Source organism: Salvelinus alpinus, chromosome 30 (assembly GCF_045679555.1).
Source record: "Salvelinus alpinus chromosome 30, SLU_Salpinus.1, whole genome shotgun sequence".
Taxonomy (NCBI): domain Eukaryota; kingdom Metazoa; phylum Chordata; class Actinopteri; order Salmoniformes; family Salmonidae; genus Salvelinus; species Salvelinus alpinus.
In genome coordinates, this window is record NC_092115.1 from 22,856,251 (window position 1) to 22,879,878 (window position 23,628).

General features: G+C 50.1%; 1 protein-coding gene across 1 annotated transcript in view; it reads left to right on the top strand.

The window, feature by feature from the left end:
* The window catches only part of LOC139559970 (receptor-type tyrosine-protein phosphatase N2-like), a 189,022-nt gene that overhangs the window by 107,584 nt on the left and 57,810 nt on the right, over positions 1-23,628 (top strand). The window contains exon 14 of the mRNA XM_071376469.1: positions 18,875-18,939. Coding sequence (XP_071232570.1) covers positions 18,875-18,939 — 65 coding nt within the window. The remainder of the gene's footprint in view (positions 1-18,874; positions 18,940-23,628) is intronic.

The following is a 23,628-nucleotide window of genomic DNA, read 5'->3' on the forward strand; positions in this document are numbered from 1 at the left end:
ACGATCGTGTGGAGGAGAGACGGACCAAGGTGCAGCGGGATATGAATACATCTTCTTTTATTAGAACGACGAAGATGAACACGAAACGAAACACTTATACAAACTATACAAAACAACAAACGACCGTGAAGCTACAAACGAAAGTGCACACACAAGCTACTTACGTTCAACATAGACAATTACCCACAAATACATGATGCCTATGGCCACCTTAAATATGGCTCCCAATCAGAGACAAATGAAAAACATCTGTCTCTGATTGAGAACCACTCAGGCAACCATAGACATAACTAGACACATACACTCAACCATAGACTTCCCTAGAAACATTCACTCAACACAAACCCATAACAAATCCCCCTAGACACTACAACCACCCAAGACAAGACAAAAACACAAACATACCCCATGTCACACCCTGACCTAACTAAAATAATAAAGAAAACAAAGAATACTAAGGCCAGGGCGTGACAGTACCCCCCCCTAAAGGTGCGGACTCCGACCGCAAAACCTGACAAATAAAGGGAGGGTCCGGGGTGGGCCTTAATATGGCGGCGGCTCGGGTGCGGGACGTGGCCCCCACTCCACCATTGTCAATATCCGCTTCAGTGTCTCTGGTAGATCCTGGCTGGCTGGCGGCTTCGGAAGATCCTGGCTGGCTGGCGACTCTGGCTGCTCATGGCTGGCTGCCGACTCTGGCTGCTCATGGCTGGCTGGCGACTCTGGCTGCTCATGGCTGGCTGGCGACTCTGGCTGCTCATGGCTGGCTGGCGACTCTGTCTGCTCATGGCTGGCTGGCGACTCTGGCTGCTCATGGCTGGCTGGCGACTCTGGCTGCTCATGGCTGGCTGGCGACTCTGGCTGCTCATGGCTGGCTGGCGACTCTGGCTGCTCATGGCTGGCTGGCGACTCTGGCTGCTCATGGCTGGCTGGCGACTCTGGCTGCTCATGGCTGGCTGGCGACTCTGGCTGCTCATGGCTGGCTGGCGACTCTGGCTGCTCATGGCTGGCTGGCGACTCTGGCTGCTCATGGCTGGCTGGCGACTCTGGCTGCTCATGGCTGGCTGGCGACTCTGGCTGCTCATGGCTGGCTGGCGGCTCTGGCTGCTCATGTCTGGTTGGCGGCTCTGGCAGATCCTGACTGACGAACGGCTCTAGCGGCTCCTGACTGACGAACGGCTCTGACGGCTCGGGACAGACGGGCGGCTCTAATGGCTCTGTGCAGACGGATGGCTCAGATGGCGCTGGGTAGACGGATGGCTCAGATGGCGCTGGGTAGACGGATGGCTCAGATGGCGCTGGGTAGACGGATGGCTCAGATGGCGCTGGGTAGACGGATGGCTCAGATGGCGCTGGGTAGACGGATGGCTCAGATGACGCTGGGTACACGGGCAGCTCTGGCCGGATGAGGCGCACTGTAGGCCTGGTGCGTGGTGCCGGAACTGGAGGTACCGGGCTAAGGACACGCACCTTCAGGCTAGTGCGGGGAGAAGGAACAGGGCATACTGGACCCTGGAGACGCACATTAGGCCTAGTGCGTGGTGCCGGAACTGGTGGTACCGGGCTGGGGACACGCATCTCAGGGCTAGTGCGGGGAGCAGCAACAGGACGCACAGGACTCTGGAAACGTACAGGAGGCTTGGTGCGTGGTGTAGGCACTGGTGGTAATGGGCTGGAGCGGGGAGGTGGCGCCGGAAATACCGGACCGTGCAGGCGTACTGGCTCCCTTGAGCACTGAGCCTGCCCAACCTTACCTGGTTGTATCCCCCACGTCGCCCGACCAGTGCGGGTAGGTGGAATAACCCGCACCGGCCTATGTAGGCGAACCGGGGACACCATACGTAAGGCTGGTGCCATGTAAGCCGGCCCGAGGAGACGCACTGGTGGCCAGATGCGTTGGGCCGGCTTCATGACATCCGGCTCAACGCTCAATCTAGCCCGGCCGATACGTGGAGCTGGAATGTACCGAACCGGGCTATGCACGCGTACAGGAGACACCATGCGCTCTACTGCGTAACACGGTGTCTGCCCGTACTCTCGCTCTCCACGGTAAGTACAGGGAGTATGCGCAGGTCTCCTACCTGACTTCGCCACACTCCCTTTAAGCCCCCCCCAAGAAATTTTTGGGTTGTACTCACGGGCTTCCAGCCTTGCCTCCGTGCTGCCTCCTCATATCGCCTCCTCTCGGCTTTAACTGCCTCCAGCTCTTCACGAGGGAGGCGATATTCTCCCGGTTGTGCCCAAGGTCCCTTACCATCCAGTATCTCCTCCCATGTCCATGAATCCTGTGTAGGTGGGTCCTGTTGCCGCTTGACACGCCGCTTGGTCCTAGATTGGTGGGTAATTCTGTCACGATCGTGTGGAGGAGAGACGGACCAAGGCGCAGCAGGATATGAATACATCTTCTTTTATTAGAACGACGAAGATGAAACACGAAACGAAACACTTATACAAACTATACAAAACAACAAACGACCGTGAAGCTACAAACGAAAGTGCACACACACACAAGCTACTTACGTTCAACATAGACAATTACCCACAAATACATGATGCCTATGGCCACCTTAAATATGGCTCCCAATCAGAGACAAATGAAAAACATCTGTCTCTGATTGAGAACCACTCAGGCAACCATAGACATAACTAGACACATACACTCAACCATAGACTTCCCTAGAAACATTCACTCAACACAAACCCATACACTCTAACAAATCCCCCTAGACACTACAACCACCCAAGACAAGACAAAAACACAAACATACCCCATGTCACACCCTGACCTAACTAAAATAATAAAGAAAACAAAGAATACTAAGGCCAGGGCGTGACACGGTGGGAGTTAAATCATTACACAAAGGCGAGTATTCATTGGGCTTTTAATTTGAATAACAAATACGTTTTTCAAAACTTTACTATCGCAAATTCCTTAAGAGATCTGAGCATGATTCCGCGGGCCGTATTGAATCAGGTCGCAGGCCGCATACGGCCCCCGGGCGTCTGGCCAGTCTCCAGTTTCCCGTACCTACTGGAGGCATTTATATGGTTTCAGGCTTTAATTTTTCTTCTTCTTGGCTGCTGCATGTGGCGAAATAAAGTGACAGTCCTCCACTGATATCTCTTTACACAGATGTCCCTTGATAGTTCCATCCACCGCTGTTGGTTTTGGGGGGACTTTTCAACGGTCAATCAGATAGTTCTCTTCTTCTACGTCCAGCTAAGAGCCGGGTTTGTAATTACGTGCCGCAGGACAAGAGGACTTGTCCGTGGAGGATAGCATAGTGAAGTGAGGCCTCTGTTATCACAGATTTACCCATCAGCCCGTGTGTCCGTCTGTAGCCCTGGGCTGGGGTGATACAGGCGTGCTCCGCTGCTGTCCTCCCAGCATAGTGACATTGTCATGGTCTCCTGGTGTCCACGCAACTGAGTGTACAGCTGTCCCAGGGTGCTAGGCTATTATTACTATGTTATTAGTAAAGGTCTTTACTGCAGGCAGTGCACACACCTCCTCAGGACAATGGATGACTGTGCGAAAATACCAGTGAAATAATCTGGTTGGACTGGACATGCCAAGCATGTCTAACACCATTGTCAGAGCCTTGAGCATTATGCAAGTTGAATGAATTCCTTCAGTGTTTATTTTCTTATTATCAAGTATTCTACTTTCAATCGTGTGCAAAAGCATTTTACAGCTTACCCCATCCTACCCACACATTCAGTCACATATTGATTATTTGACACAAAAGGTCATCGACATGTTAAAGACTGTCATACAGAAGGGATTGTTTGTAATAAACATCAGCTGATATACGCTGTCTGAAAAACCCAGCACAATCTAAAAAATAGCCTTCATTGGGTATGGAGCTTCCAGTGCTTGGAAACAATTGAAAGTTCAAGGTTTTCCCAGTATGTCAGCCCTTGTCCTCCCTGCAGCAGTAACAGGAGACTTTTCCTTCAAGTGGAAAGGCTCTGACTGCACTGCAAGGCTCCCCAGTGAGATGGCCTTGACCATGGAACTGTGCTAGAAGGCTTTCAGTCTCCTCTCTGTTTCAGACACACGTGCACGCCCACGTACACCGGCACACACACACACGTGTGCACACACACGCACGTAGCATGCACACACACACGCCAACACCCACACACACACACACAAAAGGATAAGCTACAACATATTTGAAAGCACCAGATAACCTTGTGTAATGTTTTGTCCATTTTGCTGCTTACAACTGTGTATAACCTCTAAATTTTACTGAAAAAAATATGCAATCCACACACCACAAGGTTTCTTACACTACGAATGAACCATCTATCTAGCCTTTTATTAAACTATTGACATGCATGGGGCTGGCAGAGAGTCTTTAAAATGCTTGAGTGATCATGCAGCAATCATATTTGAGCGAGCTGGAGCTGGCTGGCGGCTGCTGCCAGCCGGTCGGTCGGTCCTCACTCACTCAATCGGCTGGAGAGAAGAGAGATGAGTCAGACGTAAAAGTCACCCCTCGGACGTGCTGAGAGGGAGGAGAGAGAACGAGAGAGAGCGAGAGAGTGCGGGAGGAGAGAGAAAGAGAGAGGGAGGAGAGAGAACGAGAGAGAGAGAGTGCGGGAGGAGAGAGAAAGAGAGAGGGATGAGAGAGAACGAGAGAGAGAGAGAGAGTGCGGGAGGAGAGAGAAAGAGAGAGGGAGGAGAGAGAGAGAGCGTGCGGGAGGAGAAAGAAAGAGAGAGGGAGGAGAGCGAGCGAGGCGTTAAGTGTTGCCAGTCCGTGTGAATTTTCCTGTCATGAACAATAAGTGGTCTCTAATTTTTTCCACTACTCAGTTGGAAAGATACTGTACTGTACTGTGTCCCAGGCTATGGTGGCATCACAAATGGCACCCTATTCCCTTTGGGCCCTGGTCAAAAGTAGTGCACTATATAGGGAATATGGTGCCATTTGGGATGCATCCTATCTTCCTCCTCCTCCCAGTATCTATCTGGTTATGTGGGAAGTGGTGTGTTAATGGTTCCTGACAGTCGGGTGTCTAGGACAAACACTCCTGATAAGACCAAACGCTTTGTTTACATCCCAAATGACACCCTATTCCTTATATAGTGCACTACTTTTGACAAGGGCCCATAGGACTCTGGTCAAAAGGTAGTGCACTAAGTAGTGAATAGGGTGCCAGTCGAGATCCAGAACGTTGCTTTACCAGGAGTCCCTGTGGTCTAAAGTCTGCAGATGCTCGTGTACTGGAACTGGGTAACAGGCCAGACTACTCTCTCTGTCACTGCCCTCTTATAGGCATGGTTTATGTTGCTGGTACTACCAGTATTATGTTATATTTGACCTTTTATGCTAAAAAAAAGAAGGGATTTACAGTAATGTTTTAAATGAGAGTACCTTGCAGAACACAGAAAAGGTAGAATTCATTTTTGAAGTTGAAGATGCAGTGTCTTTATGTTTCTCAATGTGAGCACCCCCTGGTGGTTCAGATCCCTGCTGTGGACGGGCTGATACTGTCTGCCCTGGTGGTTCAGATCCCTGCTGTGGACGGGCTGATACTGTCTGTCCTGCTGGTTCAGATCCCTGCTGTGGACGGGCTGATACTGTCTGCCCTGGTGGTTCAGATCCCTGCTGTGGACGGGCTGATACTGTCTGTCCTGGTGGATCAGATCCCTGCTGTGGACGGACTGATACTGTCTGCCCTGCTGGTTCAGATCCCTGCTGTGGACGGGCTGATACTGTCTGTCCTGGTGGATCAGATCCCTGTCGTGGACGGGCTGATACTGTCTGTCCTGGTGGATCAGATCCCTGCTGTGGACGGACTGATACTGTCTGTCCTGGTGGATCAGATCCCTGCTGTGGACGGACTGATACTGTCTGCCCTGGTGGTTCAGATCCCTGCTGTGGACGGGCTGATACTGTCTGCCCTGGTGGTTCAGATCCCTGCCGTGGACGGGCTGATACTGTCTGTCCTGGTGGATCAGATCCCTGTCGTGGACGGGCTGATACTGTCTGTCCTGGTGGTTCAGATCCCTGCTGTGGACGGGCTGATACTGTCTGCCCTGGTGGTTCAGATCCCTGCCGTGGACGGGCTGATACTGTCTGCCCTGGTGGTTCAGATCCCTGCCGTGGACGGGCTGATACTGTCTGTCCTGGTGGTTCAGATCCCTGCTGTGGACGGGCTGATACTGTCTGTCCTGGTGGATCAGATCCCTGCCGTGGACGGGCTGATACTGTCTGTCCTGGTGGTTCAGATCCCTGCTGTGGACGGGCTGATACTGTCTGCCCTGGTGGTTCAGATCCCTGCTGTGGACGGACTGATACTGTCTGCCCTGGTGGTTCAGATCCCTGCTGTGGACGGACTGATACTGTCTGTCCTGGTGGATCAGATCCCTGCTGTGGACGGACTGATACTGTCTGTCCTGGTGGTTCAGATCCCTGCTGTGGACGGGCTGATACTGTCTGCCCTGGTGGTTCAGATCCCTGCTGTGGACGGGCTGATACTGTCTGCCCTGGTGGTTCAGATCCCTGCTGTGGACGGGCTGATACTGTCTGCCCTGGTGGTTCAGATCCCTGCTGTGGACGGGCTGATACTGTCTGCCCTGGTGGTTCAGATCCCTGCTGTGGACGGACTGATACTGTCTGTCCTGGTGGATCAGATCCCTGCTGTGGACGGGCTGATACTGTCTGTCCTGCTGGTTCAGATCCCTGCTGTGGACGGGCTGATACTGTCTGTCCTGGTGGCTCAGATCCCTGCCGTGGACGGGCTGATACTGTCTGCCCTGGTGGTTCAGATCCCTGCTGTGGACGGACTGATACTGTCTGTCCTGGTGGTTCAGATCCCTGCTGTGGACGGGCTGATACTGTCTGCCCTGGTGGTTCAGATCCCTGCCGTGGACGGGCTGATACTGTCTGTCCTGGTGGCTCAGATCCCTGCCGTGGACGGGCTGATACTGTCTGCCCTGGTGGTTCAGATCCCTGCTGTGGACGGGCTGATACTGTCTGCCCTGGTGGTTCAGATCCCTGCCGTGGACGGGCTGATACTGTCTGTCCTGGTGGCTCAGATCCCTGCCGTGGACGGGCTGATACTGTCTGCCCTGGTGGTTCAGATCCCTGCCGTGGACGGGCTGATACTGTCTGTCCTGGTGGCTCAGATCCCTGCCGTGGACGGGCTGATACTGTCTGCCCTGGTGGTTCAGATCCCTGCTGTGGACGGACTGATACTGTCTGTCCTGGTGGTTCAGATCCCTGCTGTGGACGGGCTGATACTGTCTGCCCTGGTGGTTCAGATCCCTGCTGTGGACGGGCTGATACTGTCTGTCCTGGTGGCTCAGATCCCTGCCGTGGACGGGCTGATACTGTCTGTCCTGGTGGATCAGATCCCTGCTGTGGACGGACTGATACTGTCTGTCCTGGTGGTTCAGATCCCTGCTGTGGACGGGCTGATACTGTCTGCCCTGCTGGTTCAGATCCCTGCTGTGGACTGGCTGATACTGTCTGTCCTGGTGGATCAGATCCCTGCTGTGGACGGGCTGATACTGTCTGCCCTGGTGGTTCAGATCCCTGCCGTGGACGGGCTGATACTGTCTGTCCTGGTGGCTCAGATCCCTGCCGTGGACGGGCTGATACTGTCTGCCCTGGTGGTTCAGATCCCTGCCGTGGACGGGCTGATACTGTCTGTCCTGGTGGCTCAGATCCCTGCCGTGGACGGGCTGATACTGTCTGCCCTGGTGGTTCAGATCCCTGCCGTGGACGGGCTGATACTGTCTGTCCTGGTGGCTCAGATCCCTGCCGTGGACGGGCTGATACTGTCTGCCCTGGTGGTTCAGATCCCTGCTGTGGACGGACTGATACTGTCTGTCCTGGTGGTTCAGATCCCTGCTGTGGACGGGCTGATACTGTCTGCCCTGGTGGTTCAGATCCCTGCTGTGGACGGGCTGATACTGTCTGTCCTGGTGGCTCAGATCCCTGCCGTGGACGGGCTGATACTGTCTGTCCTGGTGGATCAGATCCCTGCTGTGGACGGACTGATACTGTCTGTCCTGGTGGTTCAGATCCCTGCTGTGGACGGGCTGATACTGTCTGCCCTGCTGGTTCAGATCCCTGCTGTGGACTGGCTGATACTGTCTATCCTGGTGGATCAGATCCCTGCTGTGGACGGGCTGATACTGTCTGTCCTGGTGGATCAGATCCCTGCTGTGGACTGGCTGATACTTTATGTCCCATTTTTTGTTGCTTTTCTGCTGCCAGTGAATTATCATTGCCTCCACTTATCAAACCTCTATGCCCCATCTCTCCCTCCCTTCAGCCCTCCCTCCATCTCTATTTCTCTCTTTCTCTCTCTTCCTCCCTCCCTCTCTGTCTCTCTCCTTCCATCCCCGGATAGGTGCAGTAAAATGTGTTATTTTACAGCAGGGATAATCAACTAGATTCAGCTGCGGAACATTTTTTTCTTGAGCGCATGGTCAGGGGGCCTGAACATAATTGCAAATAATTTGTAGTCTGCAAATTGACCACAAGAAGCCCAAACAGATATAATGATTGACTAAAACATAATAATTTCAAACCTTGCTTACATTTGTATACGATCAAATCAAATGTTATTTGTCACATGCTTCATAAACAACAGGTGTAGACTAACAGTGAAATGCTTACTTACGGGCCCTTCCCAACAACGCAGAGAAATAATAGAAAAATAATAACACAAGGAATAAATACACAATGAGTAATGATAACTTGGCTATAGTACCAGTACCAAGTCGATGTGCAGGGGTACAAGGTAATTGAGGTAGATACTGTATGTACAGTACATATAGGTAGGGATGAAGTCACTAGGCAACAGATAGATAATAAACAGTAACAGCAGCGTATTTGATGAGTCAGCTTGGGCATACTTTGGAACATATTTCCAAAATGTAAATCACTTGGAGCTGTTTTGCTGGTGTTTTTACAGTCTTTTATGTCCCCCTCCCCCCAAAAAAAGTTTTGCTAAGAAAACTTGCGGGGCCAAATAAATTCACCTGAGGACCAAATTCTCCAGTTGGGGAACCCTGTTTTACATGGTCAGCCATAGTAGTGCAGAGTTCCTGGAGCAAATTGTCGGCTCGGGTATTCGAATCAGCGACCTTTCGGTTACTGGCCCAACGCTCTAACCGCTAGGCTACCTGCCCACCATCCGTCCATCGCTCACACAAAGAAAATAGAGACATCCCTATTCTATGAACCATGATGGTGTCACGATTGTCCAAGGGAGAGAGAGAGGACCAAGGCGCAGCGTGTAAAAAGTACATCTTCTCTTTATTTAGGAGATGAACGAACGAAGCAAAACAACAAATAGACGACCGTGAAGCTATAACCGAACAAAATGCAAACATGCAACCTAGACACAGACACAGGCCTAGACAATGACCCAACAAAAACATGATGCCTATGGCTGCCTAAAATATGGCTCCCAATCAGAGACAAATGAACGACATCTGTCTCTGATTGAGAACCACTCAGGCAACCATAGACATACCTAGAAACATTCACTCAACCATAGACATACCTAGAAACATTCACACAACACAAACCCATACACTAAACCCAACACCCCCTTTTCCATATAACCACCCGAAACGAGACAAAAACACAAACATTCCCCATGTCACACCCTGACCTAACTAAAATAATAAAGAAAACAAAGATAACTAAGGCCAGGGTGTGACATAACCCCCCCCTTAAGGTGCGAACTCCGGGCGCACCAGCATAAAGTCTAGGGGAGGTCTGGGTGGGCGTCCGTCCGTCCACGGCGGCGGCTCCGGCACAGGTCGTGGTCCCCACCCCACCATAGTCACTACCCGCTTACGTAGCCTCCTCCAAATGACCACCCTCCAACTTAACCCCACTGGATTAAGGGGCAGCACCGGACTAAAGGGCAGCACCGGACTAAGGGGCAGCACCGGACTAAGGGGCAGCACCGGACTAAGGGGCAGCACCGGACTAAGGGGCAGCACCGGACTAAGGGGCAGCACCGGACTAAGGGGCAGCCCCGGGACAAGGTAGCTCAGGACAAATAGGTAGCTCAGGACAGAGGAATAGCTCAGGATAGAGAGGTAGCTCAGGATAGAGAGGTAGCTCAGGATAGAGGGGCAACTCAGGATAGAGGGGCAACTCAGGATAGAAGGGCAGCTCCGGACTGAAGGGCAGCTCCGGACAGAGAGACAGCTCTGGACTGAGGGGCAGTTCTGGATAAATGGCAGCTCTAAGCTAAGGGACAGCTCCGGGACAAGGTAGCTCAGGACAGAGAGGTAGCTCAGGATATAGAGGTAGCTCAGGATAGAGAGGTAGCTCAGGATAGAGAGGTAGCTCAGGATAGAGGGGCAACTCCGGACTGAAGGGCAGCTCCGGACAGAGAGACAGCTCTGGACTGAGGGGCAGTTCTGGATGGCGAACGGCTCTGGACGCTTATGGCTGGCTGACGGCTCTGGACGCTCATGGCTGGCTGACGGCTCTGGACGCTCATGGCTGGCTGACGGCTCTGGACGCTCATGGCTGGCTGACGGCTCTGGACGCTCATGGCTGGCTGACGGCTCTGGACGCTCATGGCTGGCTGACGGCTCTGGACGCTCATGGCTGGCTGACGGCTCTGGACGCTCATGGCTGGCTGACGGCTCTGGACGCTCATGGCTGGCTGACGGCTCTGGACGCTCATGGCTGGCTGACGGCTCTGGACGCTCATGGCTCGCTGGCGGTTCTGGACGATCATGGCTCACTGGCGGTTCTGGCAGATCCTGTCTGGTTGGCGGCTCTGGCAGGTCCTGTCTGGTTGGCGGCTCTGGCAGGTCCTGTCTGGTTGGCGGCTCTGGCAGATCCGGTCTGGCGGAAGGCTCTGGCGGATCCGGTCTGGCGGAAGGCTCTGGCGGCTCCTGTCTGGCGGAAGGCTCTAGCGGCTCCTGTTTGGCTGATGGCAGACGGGCGGCTTTGCAGGCTCATGGCAGACGGGCGGCTTTGCAGGCTCATGGCAGACGGGCGGCTTTGCAGGCTCATGGCAGACGGGCGGCTTTGCAGGCTCATGGCAGACGGGCGGCTTTGCAGGCTCATGGCAGACGGGCGGCTTTGCAGGCTCATGGCAGACGGGCGGCTTTGCAGGCTCATGGCAGACAGACAGTTCAGACGGCGTAGGGCAGACGGGCAGTTCAGGCGCCGTTGGGCAGACGGATGACTCAGACGGCACTGGGCAGACGGATGACTCAGACGGCACTGGGCAGACGGATGACTCAGACGGCACTGGGCAGACGGAAGACTCAGACGGCACTGGGCAGACGGACGACTCAGACGGCACTGGGCAGACGGACGACTCAGACGGCACTGGGCAGACGGACGACTCAGACGGCACTGGGCAGACGGACGACTCAGACGGCACTGGGCAGACGGACGACTCAGACGGCACTGGGCAGACGGGCAGCTCTGACGGCGCTTGGCAGACGGGCAGCTCTGACGGCGCTTGGCAGACGGGCAGCTCTGACGGCGCTTGGCAGACGGGCAGCTCTGACGGCGCTTGGCAGACGGGCAGCTCTGACGGCGCTTGGCAGACGGGCAGCTCTGACGGCGCTTGGCAGACGGGCCGCTCTGACGGTGCTTGGCAGACGGGCAGCTCGGGACAGACGGGCAGCTCGGGACAGACGGGCAGCTCGGGACAGACGGGCAGCTCGGGGCAGCTCGGGGCAGACGGGCAGCTCGGGGCAGACTGGCAGCTCTGACGGCTCGGGGCAGACGGGCAGCTCTGACGGCGCTTGGCAGACGGGCAGCTCTGACGGCGCTTGGCAGACGGGCAGCTCTGACGGCGCTTGGCAGACGGGCAGCTCTGACGGCGCTTGGCAGACGGGCCGCTCTGACGGCGCTTGGCAGACGGGCCGCTCTGACGGCGCTTGGCAGACGGGCCGCTCTGACGGTGCTTGGCAGACGGGCAGCTCGGGACAGACGGGCAGCTCGGGACAGACGGGCAGCTCGGGACAGACGGGCAGCTCGGGACAGACGGGCAGCTCGGGACAGACGGGCAGCTCGGGGCAGACGGGCAGCTCGGGGCAGACTGGCAGCTCTGACGGCTCGGGGCAGACGGGCAGCTCTGACGGCGCTTGGCAGACGGGAAGCTCTGACGGCGCTTGGCAGACGGGAAGCTCTGACGGCGCTTGGCAGACGGGCAGCTCTGACGGCGCTTGGCAGACGGGCAGCTCTGACGGCGCTTGGCAGACGGGCAGCTCTGACGGCGCTTGGCAGACGGGCAGCTCTGACGGCGCTTGGCAGACGGGCAGCTCTGACGGCGCTTGGCAGACGGGCAGCTCTGACGGCGCTTGGCAGACGGGCAGCTCTGACGGCGCTTGGCAGACGGGCAGCTCTGACGGCGCTTGGCAGACGGGCAGCTCTGACGGCGCTTGGCAGACGGGCAGCTCTGACGGCGCTTGGCAGACGGGCAGCTCTGACGGCGCTTGGCAGACGGGCCGCTCTGACGGCGCTTGGCAGACGGGCAGCTCGGGACAGACGGGCAGCTCGGGACAGACGGGCAGCTCGGGACAGACGGGCAGCTCGGGACAGACGGGCAGCTCGGGACAGACGGGCAGCTCGGGACAGACGGGCAGCTCGGGACAGACGGGCAGCTCGGGACAGACGGGCAGCTCGGGGCAGACGGGCAGCTCGGGGCAGACGGGCAGCTCGGGGCAGACGGGCAGCTCGGGGCAGACGGGCAGCTCGGGGCAGACTGGCGGCTCGGGGCAGACTGGCAGCTCTGACGGCTCGGGGCAGACTGGCAGCTCTGACGGCTCGGGGCAGACTGGCAGCTCTGACGGCTCGGTGCAGACTGGCAGCTCTGACGGCTCGGGGCAGACTGGCAGCTCTGACAGCTCGGGGCAGACTGGCAGCTCTGACGGCTCGGGGCAGACTGGCAGCTCTGACGGCTCGGGGCAGACTGGCAGCTCTGACGGCTCGGGGCAGACTGGCAGCTCTGACGGCTCGGGGCAGACTGGCAGCTCTGACGGCTCGGGGCAGACTGGCAGACTCTGGCCGGCTGAGACGCACTATAGGCCTGGTGCGTGGTGCCGGAACTGGAGGTACCGGGCTGGGGACACGCACTTGAAGGCTAGTGCGGGGAGATGAAACAGGGCATACTGGACCCTGGATAAGCACATTAGGCCTAGTGCGTGGTGCCGGCACTGGTGGTACCGGGCTGGATACACGCATCTCAAGGCTAGTGCGGGGAGAAGGAACAGGGCATACTGGACCCTGGAGACGCACCTTAGACCTAGTGCGTGGTGCTGGAACTGGTGGTACCGGGCTGGGGACACGCATCTCAGGGCTAGTGCGGGGAGCAGCAACAGGACACACTGGGCTCTCAAAGCGCACTATAGGCCTAGTGCGTGGTACCGGCACAGGTGGTACCGGGCTGAGGGCACGCACCTCAGGGCGAGTGCGGGGAGAAGCAACAGTGCGTACAGGGCTCTGGAGACGCACATTAGGCCTAGTGCGTGGTGCCGGCACTGGTGGTACCGGGCTGGAGACACGCACCATAGGGCGAGTACGTGAAGGAAGAACAGGGCTCTGGAGACACACTGGAAGCCTGGTGTGTGATGCCGGAATTGGTGGTACCGGGCTGGAGCGGGAAGGTGCTACAGGAGGAGCAGGACTAGGGAGGCACACAGGAGACCTAGTTCGTGGAACTGTCATTCCCAGACGGTTAGCACGCAACTCAGGACGAGCATGGAGAACTGACTCAGGTTACATCACATCCCTCACACGCTCTGTCGGGTGGATGTCGTGCCTCACGCACCAACACAGCAGCTCCCTCATTTCACTCTCCTCCAAACTCCTCAATAAATCCTTAACAGTCTCTGTATCATTCCCGCTGCTCACCTCCAATATCCGCACAACTGGCTCTGGTTCCCTCCTTTCACGCTGCTTGGTCCTGAATGGTTGGGTCATTCTGTCACGATTGTCCAAGGGAGAGAGAGAGGACCAAGGCGCAGCGTGTAAAAAATACATCTTCTCTTTATTTAGGAGATGAACGAACGAAGCAAAACAACAAATAGACGACCGTGAAGCTATAACCGAACAAAATGCAAACATGCAACCTAGACACAGACACAGACCTAGACAATGACCCAACAAAAACATGATGCCTATGGCTGCCTAAAATATGGCTCCCAATCAGAGACAAATGAACGACATCTGTCTCTGATTGAGAACCACTCAGGCAACCATAGACATACCTAGAAACATTCACTCAACCATAGACATACCTAGAAACATTCACACAACACAAACCCATACACTAAACCCAACACCCCCTTTTCCATATAACCACCCGAAACGAGACAAAAACACAAACATTCCCCATGTCACACCCTGACCTAACTAAAATAATAAAGAAAACAAAGATAACTAAGGCCAGGATGTGACAGATGGATGAGACAGATGGGCAGAATTCAGATGAGGACAGGGAGCCCACATGGACTCTGTGTAGACTAGACATTCTCTTACTTTTAAAGAGATCTTCTTTTAGTCTGTGAGATCCTTCATGAGAATGTATAGATATTCATAGATCTTTGGGCTTAGTTCTTATATAGCATTAGTGTGATGCATAAATGTATGCATCACACGAATACTTAGTTCATTACCCATCACTCTATTCTTGGTTAAAAATGAGTTAACAGCGTTAACAGCACTGTATTAAAGTTTCCATTACAGATTGTAATATGATGCTGATTGCTGTTGAAAGTCGAGGCTGCGATGTCGTAGTCTGTATTACATCTTAGTGCAGTAACCTCAATTCATTTATGCAGGGTCATTAATTGTTGTTGGCGGGTGTTGTTGTTGTTTACCCTCTGTAGGAGGGTTGTTTGTGTCATAGGTTGCATCCCAAATGGCACCCTATTCCCTATAGTGCACTACTTTTAACCAGGGCCCATAAAATCAGATGTTTGTATACTGTACATTGTCATTATAGTTTAGTACCTACACCTGAATGCAACAGAAAAATAACTGCCAGTGTGGAGTGACAACATTACATAACATGTCACCATCTAATTCCCAAATAAAATATGAACTGCAACATCTAATAATAAAATAAAATATGAACAACAACAAAACTGCTGTGTTATGAAAATCGGTATCATTTTCATATTGAGACCAAGCACATTACACAAAAAATATATATATTCTTAGATATTTGGTATTACAACCGTTACTCAAAGTGGAACCATGTAACAGTAACATACAGTGTGTACATTTTTACATGAATATCCTTCCATTCCCAGTTTTAGCCAGACTCTCCAAGCAGTGGAGATGATAAATGTTTCGATAGAGATGGAGCTTGTTTACCATTATTCAGCTGGCAGATAGTGGCTGCTTCCCAAATGTTACCCTATTCCCTACATAGTGCACTACCTTTGACCAAAGCCCTATGGCACTATAAATGGAATATGGTGCCTATTTGGGATGCAGGCAGTGTATGATGGAGTACTGCTCTCTCCCCTCCACAGAGAGGTAATGGCTCCTTGCCCCAGGTGGCCTGGGATGCCATTTCTCCCCCCTGCTTTTAATTTGATTACATATTGCATTGGCTTTGTGATGCTCTAAGTCGTCTCCCATTGCTCATTGCTTCATATTGCAGTTTAAATTACTGGAGGCAATAAGGCTAGGGTGTTGGAGATTGGAGAAAAACATCATTTGAAAGAGATTGAAGGCTGAAATGTTGATATCAGAAATCAAATTAATGCAAGTGAGACCTCCGAATACAATATGTAATTAAAAGCATTTGAAAAATGACTCTGGAATTGGTTTTGACAACTGGATGTTGGGGATGGTGACATGGTCTTTAGACACAAAATATTACAAATATTAAGTCTCCTTCCTTCTCACGCTGTCAAATATTTCAGAGAGCAGAAAACCCACCGCAATATATTAGATTTTTTTCAGGGATCACTGCTATCATGATCAGGTAATGTGATTACATCTGTGTACTGTATCACAAAGTGATGGGGTTGTTATTCCCATCAAATGTGCTCAGAAACAGTCCCCGGTGCGACACAGCATCCCATTCTGGGCTCTGAACTCATAGACCTCATAGAACCAGGCCTTTTCCTTCAGTCAATGGTTAAATATTGAGAGTTTTTTTAATCCAGGCTGTTTTGTTCCCCTCAAGGTGCCTCTGATACATTGAGTTAACATGAAACAGAACTCAGGACACGGGGTGACAAATGAAACTCCTATGTATTCTCGAAGGAAAAAAGGCAGCTACTCGCTCATAGAGTGAGATCTTTCTTCCGCTGCCCACTGTTTCTTATACAACAATCTGGCCTGTGATACTGTGTAACAAAAGATGGAGCACACTGAAAAGGGTATATATAAAATGGAATGATGGGGATATGGAAATAATATAATACATGCAATGAAAACCTGTATCTAGTTTACTTTTGCAATTTGTATTCAAAATGTCTCATCATACCTCAGACATTTGAAACCTGCAGGTATGCAAACTGTAAACAAAATAGCCAATTTACCATTGCCCGCTTTGTAGTTTGTTAGTAGTTTCAAAGATCCATCCATGCAGGTTGCGATTTGGGATTCACTCAGTGTGGTACAAATGAACTTGCTCATTCTGGCTGTTGAGTTGCCGTGCTCTAGTTAGGCAGCTGCTCATTAAGAGTCTGTGGAAGTGGAGGGGAGGGGAGGGGAGGGGAGGGGAGGGGAGGGGAGAGGAGAGGAGAGGAGAGGAGAGGAGAGGAGAGGAGAGGAGAGGAGGGGAGAGGAGGGGAGGGGAGGGGAGAGGAGAGGAGAGGAGAGGAGAGGAGAGGAGAGGAGAGGAGAGGAGAGGAGAGGAGAGGAGAGGAGGCTGGATGTGGGGAAGCAACGCTCCACAATGTGGTGTTGCGATGCCAAATGTATTGTCTAATGAAAGACTGTCTGGCTGTAATTATCTCACCCTTACTGTTAACATCACATTCAAGCACCAGGAAGAGAAGTCCCACTTGTTGCTGTGTGCTTGTTGGATCCCTCCCATGGACAGCACTGGGAGTCTTCATGTTCATTTGTCTGTTTACTTGTTTGATTGTTTATTTTATGCTCATCATGTTGCGATGTATGGTTGTAGTTAATTGACTGTCTGGGTTTTTATGTCATTGTCTTTGTGGGCATGTCTCACTTGCTAAGGCAGTACGTTACCACTGGCTGCACACAAGTGTCCGCTCCACTGGACAGTGGTGTAATGGCTATGGAGTAGACTGACTCCAGTGGCTGTGGTTCAGTAGAAATGGCCCAGTGGTCATTACGTATGTGTGTAGCCCAGGTGGTCTGGCTCTGACAGCATTATTAAGACATCCTTTTTGACAGCCTGGTCCATGGCAGACATGGTGGTCACGCTCCCCTCCTCAGGTTCAGAGCTTAGTTCAGTTCAATCAAATCACCCATCTGAAGCCGCCCAGCGTAATTATACTGGATTCTGCATAAATTGACGAGAGCAAAGAATTACTGTGATAGATTAAAACACTCATTAGATAGGCTATTGGATGGATTTCGAGAACGTTATAGAGTTGAGTGTTGTCTCAAATGGCATCCAATTCCCTACATAGTGCACTACTTTTGACCAGAGCTCTATGGGCCCCGGTCAAAAGTAGTGTACAATAGGAAATAGGATGCCATTTGGGACCTAGAAGGGCTCTCCCCAGGTTATTTGCATATCCTTCATCTGCCGGATGTGTCAACAAAGGAGGTGCTTTCACATGGAAAACAAAGTGATGCCAATTATGCACAGTTTTTCATAACATTTTGTTCTTCCTTTAATATTAGTCCTCCATGAATTTCAATTAAACCTCACAATTATTTCCTCTTAAGGCAGTGGAAGGAAAGAAGGAAGGAAGGTTTCAACGTGAGTTTTATAAATCTATTTCGGGTATGATTCGCCTTAATATATTCAACAGTTGCAAAAGAGATGGAAATATAATTTACCAGTAACAAAATATACATACGTTATTGCTAGTTCAATCACCAAGAGGAAAATAAACCTTGATTTTGCTTTTATATCAAATACCCTCAGGCCTATTTGAAATACACTCGATGCCTTAAGCACGTTATTTAATCTAGTGCTAGTTATTAACCAATTGCGTAGAAATAGATTAGTAGACAGTCGTGTGTCCCAAATGACCCTCTATTCCCTATTGAGTGCCCTACTTTTGCCCTTGGTCAACAGTAGCGCACTATATTGGCATAGGGCACCATTTCGACATAGACTGTCTCTCCTTGGAGCTGCTCCTCTAACCACCTGCTTCACATATTCTACTATAAGAGTGATTGGCCGCCTTTCCTTCCAGTTCTCTGCTGCCAATGACTGGAACGAATTGCAAAAATCGCTGAAGTTGGAGACTTATATCTCCCTCACTAACTTCAAGCATCAGCTATTTGAGCAGATTACCGATCGCTGCAGCTGTACATAGCCAATCTGTAAATAGCCCACCCAACTACCTACCTCTTCCCCATATTGTTTTTATTTACTTTTTTGCTCTTTTGCACACCAGTATTTCTACTTGCACATCATCATCTGCACATCTATCACGCCAGTGTTAATTTACTAAATTGTAATTGATTCGCTACCATGGCCTATTTATTGCCTTACCTCCTTACTCCATTTGCACACACTGTATATAGATTTTTCTATTGTGTTATTGACTGTACTTTTGTTTATCCAATGTGTAACTCTGTGTTGTTGTTTTTGTCGCACTGCTATGCTTTATCTTGGCCAGGTCGCAGTTGTAAATGAGAACCTGTTCTCAACTGGCCTACCTGGTTAAATAAAGGTGAAATAAATAAAAAAATTGACAGCAGTCTAGTCTCACACAAGCTCCTGTTTCTCCCGTTCCCAGTTCACCAGAAGGATGCAGTGGAGAAGGAGGCCAAGGTGATCATTCTGGAGGCTGGAATCACAGATGTAAGTACCCTTCTTTCTATGGGCTGTGTCTTAAATGGCACCCTATTACCAAAATATTGCAATACATTTTGGGAATCAGCTATGATGTTAGACTCTGTTGAGTTTATTATTTGTCGTTTGAGTTGTCCTATGACATTGATTTGAGTGGTTTCCTCATGGGCTGCTACAGCAAAGCATATTTGTGAGAGTGTCTGTTTTCCTGAGAGCATAAAGACATACTTTGACAGATTTTGTGTCGAACATACACGTAAACAGCGAACATGACAGAGCAAATAAACTGGACAAACTCTTTATTTTCTGTGCTCAGCAGTCAGCAATATAAAGCACCTTTATGACGATGGACGTGTCAGTTGAAACAGCACCGGCTGCCACCGAACCTCCATTTTCAGGACCCACGTTTAGTTTCTCTGGCTGGCTGGCTGGCTTTCCTGGGCTCAAGTCGTGAGCATTACCGTTCTCTGCCACGTCTCTATTAAATATACCATGGAGTTTCTCTCCTATCTCTGTTACTGATTTAGCAGTAAGTATGTCTCGATGACTGTGTTACATTTAGGCCAATAATCAAAATGGCAGCGATGAGCTCAATGTGGAGAGAGAGCGCGAGAGAGAGAGAGAGAGAGAGCGAATTCAATACTAGGCCTGAATGGAGCCTATTATCACCAATTGAACTGCTGTTGTGAGAGGGAAGGGGATGTGTCCCAAATGTCACCCTATTCCCTATGTAGTGCACCACTTTTGACCATGGCCCACAGGGGTCTGATCACATTTCCTAGTATTTGGTATTTGGTATTTTATTAGGGTCCCCATTAGCTGTTGCGAAAGCAGCACTCTTCCTGGTCCACACAAAACATGAAACATGACATAATACAGAACATCAATAGACAAGAACAGCTCAACGACAGAACTACATAAAAAATAAATAAAAGGCAGCCTACATATCAATGCATACACACAAACTATCTAGGTCAAATAGGGGAGAGGCGTTGTGAGGTGTTGCTTTATCTGTTTTTTGAAAAAAAAGTTGTAGAAAATGTATACATTTTACATATGAGTGGCCCCGGAAAAAAATTATATTGCACTATGTAGGGGATAGGGTGCATTTGGGACACAAACAAGGCCTATTCAGATTATGTCTGGTGCTGCATTGCTACCTCAATCTTCTTTGCCTAGCCTGGGTCGGGTGGAGAGTGCTACTCCATTTCACGATTCTGCTCTGAAATGGATTCTCTGAGAAAACTGAGATGGATCATGTCTACTGTAATCAGACAGAGACTGAGTTAAGTTTTTTCAAAGTGCCCACCTTCAAGGTTTTTATATTCTACATACTGTATGTTCTGCTGGATATACTATATTTTGCTCATTGTAGATTGTAGGAGTCAGAAAAGGTGATGACGGGTAGAGCACCCATTTAATTTGTCAATATCTGAGTTTGAAATAAAACAAAAATTCACATTTGATGTTATAGCTATACCATTAGACAACACAAGCATTGGTTGTTCCCCGAATGTCACCCTATTCCCTATATAGTGCTCAAGTAGCCAGCTTGCTTCTGAAGCTAAGCAGGGTTGGTCCTGGTCAGTCCCTGGATGGGAGACTAGGTGCTGCTGGAAGTGGTGTTGGAGGGCCAGTAGGAGGCACTCTTTCCTCTGGTCTAAAAAATATCCCAATGCCCCCGGGCAGTGATTGGGGACACTGCCCTGTGTAGGGTGCTGTCTTTCGGATGGGATGTTAAATGGGTGTCCTGACTCTCTGAGGTCATTAAAGATCCCATGGCACTTGTCGTAAGAGTAGGGGTGTTAACCCCGGTGTCCTGGCTAAATTCCCAATCTGGCCCTCAAACCATCATGGTCACCTAATAATCCCCAGTTTACAATTGGCTCATTCATCCCCCTCCTCTCCCCTGTCGTTGTTGTAAATGAGAATGTGTTCTCAGTCAATTTCCCTGGTAAAATAACAGATAAAATTTAAAATTTAAACGTTTTGACCTAAGCCCTTTAAGGGAACTATATACGGAATAGGTTATCATTTGGGACACAGGCAATGTTGTTTCCACACTTCTTCAACACAGGTCCAATTATGAGTAGTGTTATATAAGGAATCTGGGCAGAAACCAGATTATAATTGTCCTGAAGTAGCTACCACTAATCCCAGTCAGTTCCCTGTGCTGCTTTGTTCAGCTTGAGTTCTTCTCCTTCCAATCTGTCCTCAAAACTGTGTTTTAGACACCAAGGGGAAGGAATCAAAAAGAAAACACAGGAGCGTGGTTAGTGATTAGATAGCCCCACACAGCCATTTGAATTGATTACAACCATGGTGGCTACAAGTAACCTATCCTGGGAGAGACTGGTTGTGTCCCAAATGGCACCCTATTCCCAAAGCCCTACAGGCCCCTGGTCAAAAGTAGTGCTATATGGTATAGGATGTCATTTGGGATGCATCCCCACTATGTGGCCAGGGGCATGCTGGGATAGCTCTAGAGTTGTTCACCACATCAGATGCTGCTCCTGGATCGCTATGGTGCTGTTGCACATAACTATAAATACAACGGGTAGGTGACTCTCACAGTTCAAAACCAAACAGACTCACATATAGACTCTCGATCACAATCTCCATCTCTGTCTCAATCTCCGTCTCATTTCTGTGCTATCACAGTATTTTAGAGCTGTAATGCAAAGAGCTGTACTGTATTAGTCGTGTTGTACCATTTGTCGTGTTATACCATCTCACCCTCAGTGATCTCAGCAGGGACTCACTGTTGGTAGTGACATGTGTTTTGGGTCTGTAGTGTGTAATGTATTGGTATGTACTCATAGGGTACATTTTTGGTCTTCTTAACAGCCCTCGCAACTCACTATTTTCATTATTGGGAGGGAGGGAGGGGCTGAGCAGTGTGAGTTAATTCCTGACCTTTAGAGCAGGTGGGTTCCCGGGGCTGTTGCGGTATGAGGAGACAGTTTGTTATCATCAACTCCTTCCCTTCTGCTTTGTGAACACATTAAGCATCATCATCATCATGTGACTCAGGAGGGGATCTCATCAGATGATTTCTGCTGAGAAAAATCTGAAAAAGAAAGAAAAAACTTATACAAGCCTCTTTGGTATTTTTTTCTATTTTATTAGGATCCCCATAAGCTGTTGCGATAGCAGCAGCTACTCTTCCTTGAGTCCATAGAAAACATGAAATAATACAGAACATTATTAGAGAAGAACAGCTCAAGGACAGAACTATATAAATGTAAAAGGCATAGCCTACATGTGTGTACACACACAATATCTAGGTCAAATGGGGGAGAGGCGTTGTCCGGTGAGGTGTTGCTTCATCTGATTTTTGAGACCAGTTTTGCTGTTCACTTTGATGAGAGTTCCATGCAATCATGACTCTATATAATACTGTATGTTTTCTTGAATTTGTTCTGGATTTGCGGACTGTGAAAAGACCCCTGGTGGGGTAAGTGTGTGTCTCAGTACTGTGTGTAAGTTGACCATGCAAACAATTTGGACTTTTCATAACATGAATGTTTCTTATAAAAACAAGAAGTGATTGTTTTAGCCAAGAGAGACTGGCATGCGTAGTATTGATATTAGCCCTCTGATTACAGTGAAGAGCAGCACCTGACCATATGACTGGGCAATAATCAAGATAAGGTAAAACTAGAGCTCGTTATCACAGACAGACCTCTCCCCAACTTCACAACCATTGAATCAATATGTTTTGACCATGACAGTTTGCACACCAAGTCATTTTGTAAAGCTGGGAGTCGGGAAGCAAGTTCAGGGAGTGAATAATTTAATAAATGAACAAAACATAATACAAAACAAGAAATACGAACAACGCACAGACATGAAACTGATACAGAAACAATAATGCCTGGGGAAGGAACCAAAGGGAGTGACATACATAGGGCAGGTAATCAAGGAGGTGATGGAGTCCAGGTGACTGTCATGAGGCGCTGATGCGTGTGACGATGGTGACAGGTGTGCGCAATAATCAGCAGCCTGGTTGACCTAGAGGCCGGAGAGGGAGCACACGTGACAAATTTAGTTTACTCAACTTGCTCAACAGCCACATTATTCATGATCAGATTCAGCTCAGGTCTAGAACTTAGGGAATTATTTGTACCAAATACAATGCTCTTAGTTTAATAGATGTTCAGGACTAGTATAATAGATGTTCAGGACTAGTTACTAGCCACCCATTCTAAAACTGACTGCAAATCTCTGTTTAGGGTTGCAGTGATTTCTCTAGTTGTGATTGCTGATGCGTATAGGGTTTAATCATCAGCATGCATAGACACACAGACTGTTTAATGTCAGTGGCAGGTCATTGGTAAAAAAACAACATTACATTAAAGAAAACCCTATGTTTTCTATGGCAGAGGTTGAAAAGCCACAACACATACGTTTTTTCAACAGGTTATGGTCAATGATATCAAAGGCTGCACTGAAATCTAACAATACAGCTCCCACAATCTTCTTATTATCAATTTCTTTCAACCAATCATCAGTCATTTGTGTCAGTGCAGTACATGTTGAGTGCCCATCTCTATAAGAATGCTGAAAGTCTCTTGTTCATTTGTTTACAGAGAAATAGCATTGTATCAGGTCGAACACAATTTTTTCAAAAAGTTTGCTAAGAGTCGGCAACAGGCAGACAGACAGCATTGTGTCGAGGCACAGAAATGGGGAAGG